Source organism: Bactrocera oleae, chromosome 5, assembly GCF_042242935.1.
Source record: "Bactrocera oleae isolate idBacOlea1 chromosome 5, idBacOlea1, whole genome shotgun sequence".
Lineage (NCBI taxonomy): Eukaryota > Metazoa > Arthropoda > Insecta > Diptera > Tephritidae > Bactrocera > Bactrocera oleae.
Window position 1 is genome coordinate 67,806,766 of NC_091539.1, and position 18,002 is coordinate 67,824,767.

The following is an 18,002-nucleotide window of genomic DNA, read 5'->3' on the forward strand; positions in this document are numbered from 1 at the left end:
GAGTTTGCCTACACTTAAGTAATTGGTAAGTTAACCGATCTTAATGAAATTGTATACATGTCTTTTAAGATATAATTTACGGGTGACTGTCTGTCCGTGCAAGCTGTAACTTGAGTAAAAATTGAGATATCTTTATGAAACTTGGTAGACATGTTTCTTGGTACCGTGAGACGGTTGGTATTGCAGATGGGCGTAATCGGACCACTGCCACGCCCACAAAACGCCATTAATCAAAAACAAAAAAATCGCCATAACTATGCTCCACAATAAGATAGAAGACTGTTATTTGGTACACCGGATCACATTAGGGAGGGGCATCTGCAATTTAAATTTTTTTTTTAAAGTGGGAGTGGTTCCGCCCCTAATAGGTTTAATGTACACATCTCCTAAACCGCTAAAGCTATAAAAACTAAATTCACTGGGAACAAATGTTTTTAGCACCTCTATCGACAGTGTGAAAATGGGTGAAATCGGGTGACAAACCCGCCCACTCCCCATACAACGGGTCTTATGAAAACTACTAAAAGCGCGAGAAATCAAGCACTAAACACGCCAGAGACATAAAATTTTATCTCTGGGATGGTATGAGATGACTTTATAGGAACCGACTTTAAAATTAGATCTGAAGTAATTTCCCGGGCTTTGATCCTTGCAAGTTTGCGAGCGTATAAAATGTTCGGTTACACCCGAACTTAGAACTTCCTTACTTGTTTCTTTTTACTTTTGATGATCCTGTCAGAAGTTCTGTTGTCAACGCGTAAACACCTTTTTTCCGAGGGACTACCGGAAATGACGTGGTAATGACCGAGTTTTAAATATTTTTCTTTGAAAATTTCACAAAATCTTTATCAAATATTTAACTTTGGATTAATAACAAGTTGAAATAAAATATTTAATTTTTTATATGAAAAAAAAATTATTAAAAATAGAACGTTTTTGTTCGACGAAACCCATGTAACTCCTTAAGGGGTTTTAGAGTTCGCCATATGTATATATGATCTATATCTAATACCTAATGTACTTTTTATGTAACAAATATTTGTTTTTGTGTTATTTTTTCTATAATACTAAATAAAAACATATCAAAAAGACTGTACTGTACTACGAATGATGTAACTCAAAAACTATTTTTGATACCGATTTAAAATTTAAGTGTGTTATTTCGAAATTTATGAAATCGATCTTTTTTTAATTTCCCACTAGGTGCGCTCCTTAATTTGTATATATTCACATGTAAAAGAACTAGATTTGGGAATTTTATTCCAATAAATTGAAAAAAAAATGTAATGTAAAACGATCTCGATACGATAAAATATGTACTTTATTTTTATTTACCCTAGCATCTCCTTAGGAAACTTAAAATTTTTTCATAAAAATCGTTCCTTTTTACGATTTTTTATACAAAAAGTTTAAAGCTATAACCAACAGTAGAACAGACTAATAATTAAGCACCGAACGAACAAGCATGATGACAAATCGACACAAATAAGCTAGAGTGTCTAATGTAGGCAATAAGAAACACAACAACAAAACAACATGAAGATAAACAAATGTCGCTGGCCATAAAAGCGCAACAGTGTTGACAGCAGATCTTCGGCCCCTACAAGCAGTTAACTGGCCAAATAGTTAGTCCTTGTTGCCACACTGTCGGTGCACCTGCCGCGCGCTGCAGCATCATGCAACCATCCAGCAACCGAGCGACAAACCAAAGAGTCAGTTCATTGCGGCTGCGACCGCAGAGCAACCTTGTGCAGTACATCGCTGACATCCGCTGCCAGAAACAGCGAATGGTGACGGACACTAGCAACGTGCCACAACTGTTGATGCAACCAGCGAGTTGTTGCTGGAGTCGAAAATGCAGCACATACGTCAACTGCAATTGGAAGCGAGTCGAAGTTGCGGTTGTCGCCGCGGATTGCTGCACGACGCACATTGACAGTTGTGGCAAGTATTGCGTAAATGTTGCAAATTACATGTCGTTGACATTTATTGAGGAGAAAAGTTTTTGCGGTCATTACGAGCACACATATTTGCACGTTGCACGTTGCATGTTGGTGCACAGGTCGTGTGATTAATTTTCTGCGTGTGTGTGGCAAATAAATACAAAACACAAAACTTTTCTAAAACTTTGACTGCCACAAAACTTACACGAGATTGTAAAATTTTTAATTAAGCGCCGAAAGCAAAGGTTGCCAGACTGTTACGCGAAAAATGCGATGCCAAACTTTAATTGCGTAAATTCGGCGCTTTAAGTGAGTGGGAGATGCGGAGGGGCGCGCCGGATTCGCATTTCTACAACAAGTTTGTTTAGCTATGTAAAACAGCATAATAAAGTAGCTGACGACTGGCGACTGGCGACTGCCAACCGTTAGTGGCAAACAGCTGAGGCAACCATGTGCAAACTTAATGAATTAGCAACGCGCACACAAATACACACACATGCAAGCGTATGAGTACACATGTGTATAAAAACAACACGCGAGCGCCTGCATGCATAGGGGCAATGAAACTGGCAAATTGGCACACTGCCGCCCGGGTACTAAACGCAGGCGGGTTGTGCTCGAGCGCGCGTTTGTTGACAGTTCAGCACCTTTAACGGCAGTTAGTCGAGAGCAAAGCAACACGACCCAACATAAAAAGCCCCACTAACTGCCAGCTCGTTTGTATGTGTGCATGCATGCGTAATGCCGAACAAATTACAAGCGCTGTTGCGCCCCTCGTTCCACGCAGGGGTTTCGGTCAAAGGTCGCACTCAGTGAAGTATTTAGTTGCCGACGTTGAGCACCCATTAAATTCAGCAACATTGTTAAGTGGCATTTTAAAATTTAAACAAACGTGATTGTTGCGCCCCCTCTCACCTTTGTCGCTGCGCTGCTTGCAACACACATGCGTGTAAATATGCGTGCATGCCACAAAGCACTGCCACTTTTAATTGTGAGTTGTACTGTTATAGTTATTGTGGACACTGACAGTAGTAACGTAGTTCCAGCACAAATTGAAAGCAACAATACTGGAATGAAGACATCAGATATTTAATATTTTGCTAAAAAGAACGAATAAGGCCGGCAGGATTGGAAGATCTCTTAGCATAATCGATGCTGTAAAATGTTCGTAGTAACGAAACTCTCGCTTAATTTAGATCATATATATTAACATAAAATAGCAAATAGACCGATCGATGCTTAAATTTTCAAGTAAAGAATATTTTGAATTACTACAAATACAACTATAGTCCGACGTATTGCATTATTTCAAACCCATTTAAATCATCATACAGGTAACCTGAGTATTAAAGCCATCCTTAACTCCCTCATTCATTTCCATAATTTATTTTACTGAGCTGAGTATACATATTTTTGTAGATTTCTATAACTTTTGGGGCCTAATATTTCTCAACCTATTTCTTAAAACAAGTTTTCAAGACTTCCTGCTTAAGTGTATATAGCTCAGAGAGTGTAATTTGTGATCAAAAGCAAGCCTATAAAACTCTTATTACAGAAAGATATATAGCTAAAAAGTAACATAACAGAGTGGTACAAAAGTGAGCTTAAAGCATATAATCCACAAATGTTTATGCAAATAAAATATTCAGCAATAACTCTCAAAATCGTTCTCTGGCGTTCAAACATAACTTTATTTGCCTTGAACAAAAGCTTTCTTTGTTTTTTTATTTGTAATATCTTCTATCTTCTTTAATAATACCCTGCAGAAATTAAGGTTTTGAGTTTTTTAGTTTTATTTAAGCATTGCCATAATATACATTAGATACTTTTGAAAATTTCTCAGAAGAAGTTAGACTCTTAATAGCGCTGACATAGAATACATAAACTGTACGGTCTAACGTAACTATCTATATTTGTTTTTGTATATAAATGAGATATTGTCGTTTTATTAAAATTGTATTCCGTATTCCAACGCCTATTATAGTAGTCTCAACTATCTTTATCAACACAACACAAACATCTGACTACTGACCCACTCACAGAATGTCCCTACATAAAGTGGCTATAAATTTTGGAGTGGAAAAATTTTGAAAACTCTATATGCTTCTCGAATCTCTCAAATATTAAAAATCGCTCTCGATTGAACATTTTGGTGATGCGTACATACAAATGTAGTTACTGTATTTAAATATAGACAGTTGTAATGCGATATACGACACGCGACAAATGGATGAAAAATTTTGAAAAAGTAGAAAAAATAATAATTTCAAAAGTAATCTTGAAATTTCGACTTTCGAATAACTCTTCTTTACCTAAATTTTGAGCTTTTCAACATTTGAAACAGTATATCATCACAGTTATCAAAAAGTAACTAGTTTGTTAGTATAATTTATGGATTAAAATTGAACTAGTCCAAAAAGAGTTAGTTGGCGAATAACTTTGAGTCTGCAATAATGGTGATTTTTATAAATACTTAAAAAGTACTATTTTTGATATGAAAAAAGTCGGCGAAATGCGCTTGAGTTTGACTTTTTATTTTACTGCCGGATGTCTCGCACACTTCAGTGTTATAAGCGAGCTAAAAGTTGTCAGTACGAACACCAAACCTGATCCAACCTAACTGAACAAATCTATATACATGACTTATATTTTTTTAAATGATACTAATTTGTCCATTTATGCAAGAAAAGTTAGTAGTTTTAATTTCAAAATGTTTCAACTTCACCAAAATCGGTTTTTTAAAGCAATTTTAATGAAGGCAAAATTTATGCGACTCTATAAGATAAAATATATTCCAGAAAATAAGAAACTGCGGCTGCACCGAAGCTATAATACCTCACACAGGTGCATTTTTTATAGTATGAAAAGATATAAAAATATCTTTATTTTGATTTTGCTCTGTTAGTTTGGATGGCAGCTATTATAATGGTCCGAAATTATATGAATGCCTTGGATAATAATATATGCCATATTTCATGAAAATAGCTTGACAAATAAAAATAGTTTTCCATACAGTTGTTGCCCGATATCAACGGTTCCGACAAATAAGCAGCTGCTTTGTGAGAAAAAATGTTTGCAAAATTTCAGACCGATATCTCAGAAACTGAGAGACGGACATAGCTATATCGACTATACATGGAGACTCCAAGACTATATATGTAGACTCCAATGTTTCCTTTTGGTGGTGTTGGTGTTACAAACAATTACCCTGTTCAGGGTATACCATAAAATCACAAAGAAGCTCTCCTTATGCCACTAACGAATAAATCCAACCTCCGTCTTGGTGCAAATTGCAACCTTGCCAATAAACGCAATCACCGGTTTTGTGAGCTTGTGGTCCCCATCGATTATAACTTCTCACACCTCATTTATCATGCCACACATATGCGGAGCAATCCAAAAGCACACACCTACAAACATCGTACTAATCCAAGCAAGCGACCTCTCTGTTTTGGCAACCACAAACGCACACGCACGCACAAACACACATACAGCTGGAGCTAACGAAGTAACAATGCCAATTTCTATGGCGTTCGGTTAAATTGCACCGAAAACCTTCAATTTTTACATGCTCCACTTCCTCGCCTTTTTTCTTTACCTACACGCCCAGCTGCGCCGTTGTCGTTGGTTTGAGGTTAGCAGCTCGGAAGCTGAGCACTGGAAACTGTAAACTGACAGGCAGGCAGCCGGCCAAATACGAGTAGCCGAACCGATTGCTGAACAATGCTCGTGCAACCAAATGTGGCAAGAGGCGAAAAAAAAACTAAACTCAATTCAGCACACTTTTCTTTTCGTTGCCATTTATGATTGCGTTGAGGGTGTCGGGTGGGAAGGGGAACGCTGAAGCTGGTTGTTGGCACAAGTGAATTGCACTGCTGTTTGCTTGTGGTTTTCTGATTGTTTGATGACGATTGAAGAATGGTTGGTGGTAAACAGCAACCAAAAACCGAGCGCAACAACACAAATTGGAAACAACAAAAACAAGAAAAACAAAGAAAATAGCGAAGGCAACAAAAGGCATTGGCTCACATTGAACGCCAGCGATTGGCAATCTTTTATTCACTCAGCGTCCATACATACATACACACTCACTTACACGAACACACACACATACACACATATAGAACTACAAGCGCTACTACATTCATTGGTTAACAAACAATGCGTGCATTTGGCACATTTTTTCACTGCTTTATTTTCGCTCTAAACATTTCAACGATGTTTTCATTGTGTTGCCGCGCGCTGACTGTTGGCATTGGCAAAAAAAAAAAAAAAAAACGAAAGTGGTGGCAATAATGCCAGGAATAAAAGTGGCAGCATCAATCGAAAACAATTCCGCTCTACTACTCGGCTACTTTGTTTGTGTGTGCGAGTGTGCAAGTGCCGCTTCTGCAGTGTGTATGTCAGTGTGTGCGAGCGGAAATGATGGGTTTTGGTGCTAGTGGTGTTTCAGTTGATTGTTAAAAAGTACGCTCTTTTGAAAACATTTCAACTGGGATTTCGACAAATAATGCACCGCTTCCCTGCAAAAAAATTTTTTTTTTTTGGTTTTGTATTTGTGTAAATATCGAATCAGCCAATGATTTTTTAAGTGATTTGTCCAATGTTTTTAACCGCTAATTGTTTTATCGTGACGTTGTGCTCGCTAATTACAATTCCTTTCAGTAGAAAATGGTATATTTGAGCGGTGGATATTTTTTCAGCAAAGCAACCTACCTTAATACACCACTTCCTGGTACTCGAATAGTCTTTGTGAGGTTGGATAAAGTATATATGTTTGTAAGCTTCTCTGATGTCGTAATATACGTCATATATTCCACATTATAACACTTTCAAAGAGCCAATTCACCGTTAAAAAAGAAAAAAAAACGTTATTTTTGGTTGAACTGAAGTTATACCATCTGAACAATTTTTTTGGGGATTATACAGTTGCTTTGGACAATAATCCAAATCCAAATCCATGCCAAAAAGTTTTCAATACACAGACTCGATTTTGATAGATCATTTGCATGGCAGTTATATGCCATATGAAGTAGTCCGATCTAAATAATTTCTTTGAAGATTGTACCGCTGCCTTAAGCAATAATTCGTGTCAAATTTCATGGAGATATCTCGTCAAATATATCAAGTATTTAATTTTGATCGGTCGGTTTAGTTTTTAGACATTGGATGTACCGATAAATCAGCAGCTTCTTATTGGGAAAATGACATGTGCAATATTTCAGATCGATATCTCAAGAGCTAACAGACTAGTTCATACGTATATACAGACAGACAGACAGACGGTCATGGCTAAATAGGCTCAGCTAGTCACGCTGATCATTATACATACTCTGTGGGGTCTCCGACGTTTCTTGTTGGATGTTACAAACTTTATATACCAAGTTCAGAATATAAAAATATAAACTAACTCTAAGCTCATAAGCGATATAAATAAAGTCTTAAGAGGTAACTCAACCATTCCAAGTCTCGATTATTATACCGAAGTCTATGAAGAGCTTTTAACTATTTCTGCGTCGCTAAAAACGAGCATAAGCAATTGACTTACAGTTCGCAGAAAACAATAACCCGACGTGCACAAAAACATACAACAACAAAAAACGTGTAAATAACAACAATTAACTCTACAGCGTGGCTATTACTTTGAAAGGGGAAAAAATTGTCAAAAGTTTTCAAATAACATAAATTTTAATTGTTGCTGCAACAAATTGCTTGCTATTATTTTTTATTGCCGCGAATTATGACTGCAGTTATATTTAGTTACAATACAAATGAGTTAGCGCTCAAAACACAAATGCAGTGAAGTAACGAGCTGAGACAAAACTAAATACGTGACGATAAGGTAAAAGCACTAGAGGTGGCACGAGTGTGGTTTGCCAAGCACGTGTTGAGTACGAGTGAATTGATGAGTGCAAGAAGCGAAAATAAGACAAAATAAAATGAAGTTCAAAGGAGATTGTAATGGCTCTTGAAAATAGATTTCTTAAGAATTAAATGTAAAGAAATATGTGTATGTATGAAAATGTCATATAGGTGGTAACCCTTTTAAAAAAAATACTCTTCACTCTAAGTATTAGGCATTTTTTAGCCTGATACTGGTATTGTTATGTTTCTCCGTCTTGTAATATTTTCTACAAAGATTTCAACAATGTGGCAACCCTTGTCGGAAATGGGATGCGCCGTGTAATTCATTCCCAATTAATAAATTTTTACTGCCACAGCAGAAAATTTTTACTTAAAAAAGTGTACAAAAATCCCTGATGTTTCCAACTGTCCTCGTAATATGAAATGCTATAGAAGTACCGTTTGTCTGCAGTCTATTTGCTCATATTTGTTTTTCTAACGCAGCTATTTATATACGCGAAACGATCAGAGAGCTCTGCCTTCACAGAGCTAGCAAAGAAAAGGAGCATATTTAATGCTGCTCATTGCTACACTCCAGCAGCAGTCAGGCGCTTTGTAGCCACACTTCCAAGCACAAATCCCTCCACCAGCAGAGTAAATAACGGGAAAAAGCTGCGGGAGTTATCTTGTTTGTCTTGTTGTCTGATGCGTGTGCTACGCTTAATTAACACCAGCGAAATCGTTGAAGGCCGTTGCTGGTGGCGTGAAAGCTACAAGAAACCGTTGCGTTGCTAATTTCGCCTCTACTCACGCAGCTGCTTGAGGCTTTGTGGCAAACTGACAGGGAGTTGTGAGGTGCTTACACCGATGAGGAAGCGCAACTAGAGTGGTTGAAGCTAAAGTGCTAGCGAAGCATTTTGTGGCTATAAAGTCATCGAGATTTTGCAGCCAACCCCTTTCTCCCGCTTCAGTATATCTTTATTTGAAAGAGTGTATGTATGCGTGCCACCGCAGTTTTGTCGTCGAAGGCACGTTTCTTCTTTGTGTTAACTTCTGCTTAGCAAAGCCAACACTGACGCAAATGAATACATTGATACAGCGTGCTTGTTTAAGTTTGAGAGAGGTAGACAAGCGGCACAAAATATAATTTTCACGCCACCAAAAGTGAGTTCTGACACTTCTTTTATTCTCTTTGTGCACCAATTTAATTCTAACTAATACATACATAACCAACCAGTATTTGTCTTTTCGAACTCACTTTAAAGAAAATTTATTGTTTGCTTATTCTTGGCACTTTAAAGAGATTTGATCTACTTCCTCTGAAGCATATAATCCCAACAACAATACTGCATACACTTTCCTTTTAAGAACTCCCCTGGGAATGTGTAACGCTGATTATATTGCTACACTGTTGTTGTTATTTATTTGCTTTTGCTTTTGTTTTTTGTGTTGTGGATTTTAATGCAAAGTCGTGAAGGCGTAAACGTGTCTGATGATGCACGCTAATTGCGTGAGCCGCCTGCCTCCGACAACTGCTCGAGAGCACTCCTTAATAAATACTTAGAAAGCCTCTAGTCTCAAGTATGTGTAGGTGTGCTTGTAGGCGCCGTCTGAGCTTGTGCAAACATACTTTATTTGAGATTTGAACTTTTCCACTTTTTCCTTTATGCTCCCACTTTTCAAATTAGATTTATCGAGTTTTTAGTCATGGCAATTCGCAAAGCAAGTCTTTGTTCCATGAAGCGTCGGTGCGTATGCGTAACTTGAAACGAATTCATATATGTAACATATGGTACATGTGTGAGACCGTTATATTACGTGCGCTGTAGCCAATATTAAATGGACTTGGTATTTGAGTGTAAATAAACGAAAATAAAAAATTCTTAAAATTTAAAGAACAATTACCGCACATTTTTTCATTATTGAATGCATTGCAAGTTTTTTAAAAAAATCAAAGAAAAAAGGGATTTAGGTTGCCATATTAGTTTTTAAATTGTTGATATATAATTGTAAGCTTTTAAAATTCGCCAAAAAATTTTGAAGAAAGATAAATATTGTAAAATTGAAGGTTGCCACATTTATGTTGAAATTCGCCAAAAACTTTTGAAGAAAGATGAATATTGTAAAATTGAAGGTTGCCACATTTATGTATGTCATATTTCAAAAATTGCAGAAACAAAAATTTAAAAATTGTAAACGACATAAAATTTAAAATTTAACTTAACAATAAGCTCGGAAATAGTATTTAAACATGTGTTATTATAAACTTGCTATATTATAGAGTTGCCAATTCTTTTCGAATCAAAGTTTTTCGATAAAAATTATAAAGCTCAAAAACAGCAAGTACAAAGTTTTGAATGTTTCTAAAGTTGGAATAAAATAATAATATTAAGTAGGGTTGCCACATTTATTTAATTAAAAAATAATAATAACAGAAATAATGATTAATTAATTCCGATTATAAAATTTAAAAATACTCAGAGAACAGATAACAGCATTAAATAGGGTTGCCACATTTATTTAATTAAAAAAATTTTAATAACAGAAATAATGTAATAATATGTATTTCAGCACAATTAAGTGTAAAATATTATGATGTATAATATGAAGTTGCCATTAGCCATCGAACAAAACTTGATAAAAATAAGAGTGCTTAAAAATTTTCCGATTTTAAAGTCTACGAATATTCAGAGAACAGATAATAATATTAAATAGGGTTACAACATTTATTAAATAAAAAATAATAATAAAATATAACAATATATAAAAATGTTTTTAGCAGATTTAAGTATAAAAATTTTATGTTATTATATTACAGAAGTTGCCATTAGCCCTCGCAAAAAAATTTATAAAGATAAGAGTGCTGAGGCTAAAAAATTCCCAATGCAATTTAAGTGCTTTAGTTGTTTTCAACGTTAGAGTTCAATCGTATATTTAAACGGAGTTGCCATACTTAATAATTTTTTTTGTTTATTTTTAAATATGATTACATAGATATTGCGTTTTAGTAAAATAGATCTACAAAGATATAATTATAAGACATTGCCACATAATGTTAAATATGAAAAATTAGAAAATATTTGAAACTTACTGTAATGCTATAGTGGGCACAAAAACGTTTGAATACGTTTTTTTTTTTTCGCAGAAGGCTGCTAAGAAGGTTTTTTTATTATATAAATACAATCGAAATTTTTATAAGTTTTAAAATTGTATCTATTGATAAAATTGTATTAAACTTGCACAATTAAAAAATCATAATTTCTTTTCAATTCACATTTTAGAAAATTTTTTGGATTTTTTTTATTTGTCGTAATTTCTAAATAGCAACTTTATATGGTAAAGTTTCGACAATTAAAAATTATTATTTCTTCGTCCTTACACATTTCTTCCAACTAACTATAATATATTCATATATACATATGTATGTATGTACATATATGTACATTCGAGCGCGTATCCCGGCAAATGCTAATAAAATTTTAAACTACAGCACGAGTTATGCTACAACTTACTAATTCTTCCTAATTACTTTACATGTGTAAAACTTGGAAAAATTTGCATTATAACATTTTGCCAACACTTTGGCTGCATATAAGCACACATGCATACATACATACATGTTTACACTTTCGCTCGGAGATCGTGTAGCTCTAAAAACAGTAGCATCTCTCATTGTTTGTGGCAGGCTGTGCTAATATAAGCATGATATGCACCTTCGTCTTCCTGCACTCTTTGTTGACTTCCGGCTATAGAAACACACTTTCTGAGTATATACATACGAATTTATGTGAAATGCAGAGTTGCACTGCGGTTAATGGAAGATTTTTGCATAAACACGAATTTATGTATGCAGTTTACTGACAGTCGAGTAGCAGCACTCGTATATCCTCATTGCCAGCGCGGAGCTCTTTTCGGTTCTACAGCGAGTTTAAAAGCTGCGAAAATGTTGCAGTTGGCGTTAAGTAGAGTATGACGCTTCGGAAAATTTTTGCTTGCCGCTGGGCTTTGTAAATGAGACATGACATATTTGGTTTAAAGTTGGAAATTTTCGTTAGTGAAGCATCAGTTTTGCCTACAAAGTGCAACATTATACTGATCTGGTTTACTCGGAAGGTTCTGCAGCAGCGAAAAACTTTAGAAAACGGACCTGGATCTTTACAAAATGAACAAACTGAAAGTAAATAATAATGTGTGCGCCTTCGAGAATAAATGAGAAACTACTATAGCTTTAATCTTATGGTTAACTGGAAATTTTAACATTTAAAAAAGGAATAATTAGGGCCAAATTATTGAATAATTTTTTTCCTATCTATTTTTGTTTATATTTTATTTTTATTCATTTTTGTATTTTTTTTTGTTTTTTTGTTCTTATTAAAAATTTAATTAATAATGTTTATCATTATTCTCTTCTGTCTTGCTCGAATAATTTATCTTTTCTTCCTTTGTGTACATATCTTTATTCTTTTCCCACTCATTGGCCTTATTACCTTACCTATGCTTTTGCTTTTCACTATCTCTTTCCTTAACAATACGCTTAAGACTCCTACCCACGCTCTTTTTCTGAAGCGAGTATTTGAGACCAAATAAAAAATCCCTCAGTTAAACTGCGCCACTAGTGTACCCTATTACCAAATCTACTTTTTGTATTATAATTTATGAAAATATATTTTGTCGCACATCGAGAAATTTATGTTAGCACATCCAAAGCAGCATTCACCACCATAAAAACGTATTGGGGCGACCATTAGTGTCAGCATATAAATTTTCACCCATTTCTCCCCGAAAAAAAAAATGCAAATAAAACTTAAAAGGGCATGTGTTTGTACTATATATTTATAAGCAACAAATTTGACAGCATTATCGCTGACACATGTCATAAAAATCGAATTAACTTCGGTCATATTGATTTCAGCAAGGGGTCGCCGCAAATAAATCTAAATGCATAAAAATCTGCCAGCATCAGCAATAAATGAAGAACAGATCTGTATCTGTATCTATACACACACACACACACACACAAAGTAGATATGTTTGTATAAAGCTTGCGTGAAGAGCTTTTAAGTAGCAACAGACGACCGAAGCAAAATATGGTAAATAAATTTAAACCGCCTGCCTTCAACCACCAACCACTGGGCCGAGGCTTTTAACCACAGAGCTGAATTTAAAGTACTAACGGCGACCTACTTAACTCTTTTACGACACACACACACACATAAACTTATTAACATAACGGTATATGTCTATGTATATGTGTGCCCTCATGTGTGTGTGTGTGTTGGGTGCGAAGGCAAAGCGTGGTAAACGGTTGATATGCGGGTGAGGTTGAACAAATAAAAATCACCATCAAAGCACATCGAATGTTGCAGATCATTAATCATTATGCGCACGCATGTCAAGCGACCGAGCGGCCAACGCAAGTGCCAACGAAGGATATCTTCAAGTGCTCCAAGCGCATACACACACCAACATTTGCTTTAGCACTCCGGTCGCTGCTGAATGCTCGCGCTGATTCTCATCACAGCAATCGTGTGCGAGTGAGGGTATGACGTTTGCAAAAAGGACAGCCTCGACAGCTTCCATATGCTTCGATTTATATGGTTTACATTAAAGTAAACCACTCGCCGCCGCCGCCGCCGCTGCTGGTCCACACCCGCGCTGCCGGCCCAGCGGCGTAAACAGCTGCAATCTAATTCAATTTTTAGACACACACCCACATGCCTAATGGAAAAATACGCTTACATTAAAGGCAAACAACCCAAGCAGATCCTGAGCCACTGTTAGCTTATATGTAGACCATTTGGTTGCCTTCCGAGCACCAACACGCGCCCAATCTTACACACTATACATGAACGCGTCAGATTGAAATTTATGAGTTTGTCGTTTTACAAGCTCACACATACACACACACACAATTGTAGAAGTAAAGATCATAGTAGGAAAAATGTTTTCGACATCTACTTATTTAAAAAAGTTTGGACGAAATAGATTCGGAAAATACATGCAATAGTATATCATGCTTGGATCAAGGTTATAAATTAAAATTTAAAAAATGAATAACTGTGAGTATAGAAGCAGCCAACTTCACTTTACTTTGAGTTATTTCTTAGTCATAAACCAACTAGTAACATACGATTGTGTATAATAAAAAAAATTTATACTTTCATTCAGTATATCTTTTATTTCCCCCCTGTCAGCAATTCATCAAGACTCACTCTAGTCATTATCGGCTTATAAAAATGCAATCTACATAGACTTAATTTGTATTAAAAAAAAAAAATTTTACAGCTTAGCTTGTTCTTTATTTCTCCCCGAGATTGAGAGTTGTAAGCAGCGTGAGTAAATTTAAACCGTTTCACAGTATTCTGTTACTATGTTGGTAGCATATGTACCGTAACAAATGTACCATCAACCACTTTCCCCAACATATGGTGAACTTATTTTTATTTTCCCCCAATAATTTTAATTTAATTTTCCAGAGCAAGTATCGAAATCTTTACAAGATCGAGACCTCTTCTATCATTTTGATAATTTCTTCCACAAAAAGTATCATTAGATTATATGAACTAATACCGAGTTCCTTGAATATGAAAGGTACTTTCAACAACTAAATATCTCACTCGTTAAATTTTTCCGACAAGGCATGTACAGCGCTTATACATACTTAAGCACTAACTATACATACGTGCATCTCATTTCTATCGCTTGTCTGCCCGTTGGTAGTAAAATAGAGATGCGTAACGCATATTGATTTTTGTTCTAGATGATTTTTGACACAAATTCAATTTTCACCATCTAACCAACCAAGTTTGTATGTCGATTTGTGTGCAACTTGTGGTTGGACGAATGAAATTGAAAAACTGAAAACTGGGCTTTCAGTTAACAGCAACAACTTCCCCTTATGTAACTTTTATTTCCTGCAGTTAAGGTCGCTTAGATGTGGCAGCAAAAAATTAGTTCAACTCGAGTATGGAGAGCACAATCAATTTGTTCACTAGCTGACACCAACAACTAATCCTTACATACATATATGTGTACAATATATATAAAATAATTGTATACACTATATTATATTTTAGTTTGGTAATGTGCACATCACTCACCTGACACTCAATCGGCCATCTGGGGGCCTGCTGTGAGCAATCATGATCCTTGTCTTTCGGCAGGGCGAAGAGATCACGCGGTTCTTTTAGACGTGCAATCGGTCGTAACGTTTTTTCATCGGTATTCACCTCCAATTGATTGGTTTTCAGGCCTTTGGAAAGAAAGTTTCCCAGAAAACCTGGAAATAAGTTAGAAAAGGTTTAAGAATATATTACAAGAAATATTTATACAATGATACAATATATGGTTGACCTTATACTAGGTCTCTATTGTGAGACTACCTTGTTGGTAGGCACAAAATATAAAATCGATATAATCGAGGTTTCCATTTTATTTTATAAATATCGAATTATTTGGCGTTTTTTTTTTAATGGAGAACAATAAATGAAGATACATTCCAATGCTTCTGTTCGTAAAAGTAATAGTGAATTCGGCATGAATTTATCGTCTTTTGAAACAGAGTTACCATCCATCAAATATTAAAACTGCGCGAAATATTCCAGGGCATAGGTCAAATATGGAGCTTTGTAATTTTTCTCGTCATAAATTCAAAACATTGCCACCTATCTTATAATAGCGAAACTGGGCAAAATATAATGCCTCACGGAATCTTCTTGACATTTTTCGAAAAACTTTTAATTAAAATGTATTCTGTAATGAAAGCTAAAAATTATTCTGTGTTGAAATTTAATTAAACCTAATGTTGTTGGTAATTTATATAGAAATAATTGTGTCTAAAACTTTTAGAATTGGTTATTGTTGTGATGCAGATTTTTTAGATTACCTCCCGTCTTATATTTATTTTCTTTCGTTCATAAAATTGCCCTTTTCATGGCGCTAAATAACTCAATAAAAAACCCAAAGTAATAACAAAAAGCGGTGGAACCCCTTAAACTGTTAAGCGAGCAAGAAATGAAAGCTTAAAAAGAGCACTAATTGCCAACAAACCCAAAACAAATCAAAACCCAACCTCACTTTGAGGCTGAAACAACTAAAGCAGAAAAGTCATTAATTTTGCCATATTAAATGTCCTTGAAAAAAAATTGTAAACGCAGAGAAGAGTAAATAAAAACTCGATGAAAATACTTCACGGGCAATGGAATGATTTCAACTGAGTGGCGACTGAAAAATGTTTAGAAAAAGAAGCGCATGAAATTAAATATCAAATTTTAATGTCGCCTAGTCAAGAGTCAGTACGAGACGCAAAAAGAAGTTTGTGAAGTGGGTGTAAGGAGAACACGAAGCAGCATTTTCGTGGCAAGGTTGAGGGCCGCTGTAATCGAGGTTGATAGAGTAAACTGAAGACGCCACGTTGCAATGCTCCAAAATTTAATAGAGCAAAAGTAATTGCGGTTCAGATGGTGACAAAGACACGTCAAGAGCACACATAGTAAGTGAGACGTTAAGCGGAGGCGCCAGGAGTGCGAAAGGACGAGCAGGATGCTGCTGTTTGCGGTGTGTGTAACGGTAAAAGCAGCGATGCGTTGCCGAAAAGGACGCGTGGAGCAAGTGTACTGGCACTTTCGTGTGTCGCAAATGCAAACAATTGCTTTCTGGCGCAAATGCACACACACACACACATACAAATATATTTTTCACAGTTGCACACACATACATGCAGGTTTACGTAAGTGCCAAAATACAAAGGCGCGCCCCACAAACAAGTGCTGTGAATTGTCTCAAAGTGACTCGAAAAATATGTGCAATCAAAGAAATAAACCGAAAATGCAGCAAAAGCGATGGAAAACAAACAAACAAAGTGACAGCAGTCTGAGAGTGGAATTACAAGCATGAAATTGTTTCGGTTTATGATGAATTGCCGCATTGCAAACATGATTTTTTTTATTTTGTAGATATATGCGTGTGTTTGTGTAATTTGGAAATTCTGCTCACATATTTTAAGAGCTTTAAAAATTTTTCTCACACTGTAATCTTTACAAAAATAAATTTTTAAAAGCGAAACAAATATAAGGAATGCCGAAACAAAGAACAAGTTTTCAAAGCAAATTAGCGCTCCAAAATTTAATTCATTATCCTCCAGCAACTACAGATTTAATAACAATATTAAATGGGATCTTAGGCCAAGCACATAATGCAGCAAGAAGCAAATCAGAGAAGGAAGCACTTCATACAATAATAATAAGCAAATGGCATCTAAATAGAGCAAACAAACTAGCGCCAAAAGCATGCACCCATTTTTATTCGTTTTGGGTCTACTTTTATTGTTTTCATTAAAAATTACCTTCATGATCTACCTGTGCTTAGCCTTAAAACAAAACAAGAAAAAACGTTAACTTCGGCTGCACCGAAGTTATAATTTCTTTTACAGGTACCTAAAAGAATATACAAATATTTTTATCTAGATTGCGATTGGTCAGTTTATATGGCAGCTGTATGTTACAGTTGTCCGATCTGAACAATATATTCGAAACTGTCTTGGACAATAATCTATGCCAAATTTCTTGAATATATCTCATCAAATAAATAAGTTTTCCATACGTAGGCTTGATTCCGATCGTTCAGTTTGTATGGCTACCATATGCTATAGTAGTCCGATTTCGGCGGTTCCGACAAATGAGCAGTTTCTTGGGGAGAAAAGGGCGTGTGCAAAATTTCAGATCGTTATCTCAAAAACTGAGGAATTAGTGCGCGCACTCTTAACAAGATCTCAGGATAATAATAATCGCTGAGATACCCTGGTAAAATCTCGAAAAGCCAACTTTTGACATTAGCACATTTTTGTTGTAGAAACTCTTTGACTTTTGCTTTAACTGCATTCTAGCTTATAGAGAAGATTTCATTTATTTGACTTCCCCTAACTTTTAATGATGTGGTACACGGCAGTTTCTAAGCTAAAAGTTGCTATTGCCTCACACAATTAATATAAACGTTTTGCAAACCCTTTACCAAGGTTGCTTTAACCGCAAAACCGTTTACGAAACTGCCAAAAACAACTTGCACACAAAAACAGACTGAACAAAATCAGAGCCCAGCTGCGGCTCCAAGAAGCTGCTTGGGACCATGTTAAATATAAGCAAATATACAAATATGTATGTGTGTAAGTATTATAACGGCACTTAATAAACAGCAAAACCACAACAATTTTATTAGCCA

General features: G+C 35.6%; 2 protein-coding genes across 11 annotated transcripts in view; one reads left to right on the plus strand and one right to left on the minus strand.

Moving 5' to 3' along the window:
* The window catches only part of Nadsyn (NAD synthetase), a 127,809-nt gene that overhangs the window by 67,427 nt on the left and 42,380 nt on the right, over positions 1-18,002 (plus strand). The gene's annotated exons all lie outside the window — the stretch shown is intronic.
* Nna1 (Nna1 carboxypeptidase) overlaps positions 1-18,002 on the minus strand; it is a 115,742-nt gene that overhangs the window by 66,859 nt on the left and 30,881 nt on the right. For all 7 annotated transcript variants that reach the window (XM_070110344.1, XM_070110345.1, XM_070110343.1 and 4 more), the window contains exon 2: positions 14,888-15,066. In XM_070110344.1, coding sequence (XP_069966445.1) covers positions 14,888-15,066 — 179 coding nt within the window. The remainder of the gene's footprint in view (positions 1-14,887; positions 15,067-18,002) is intronic.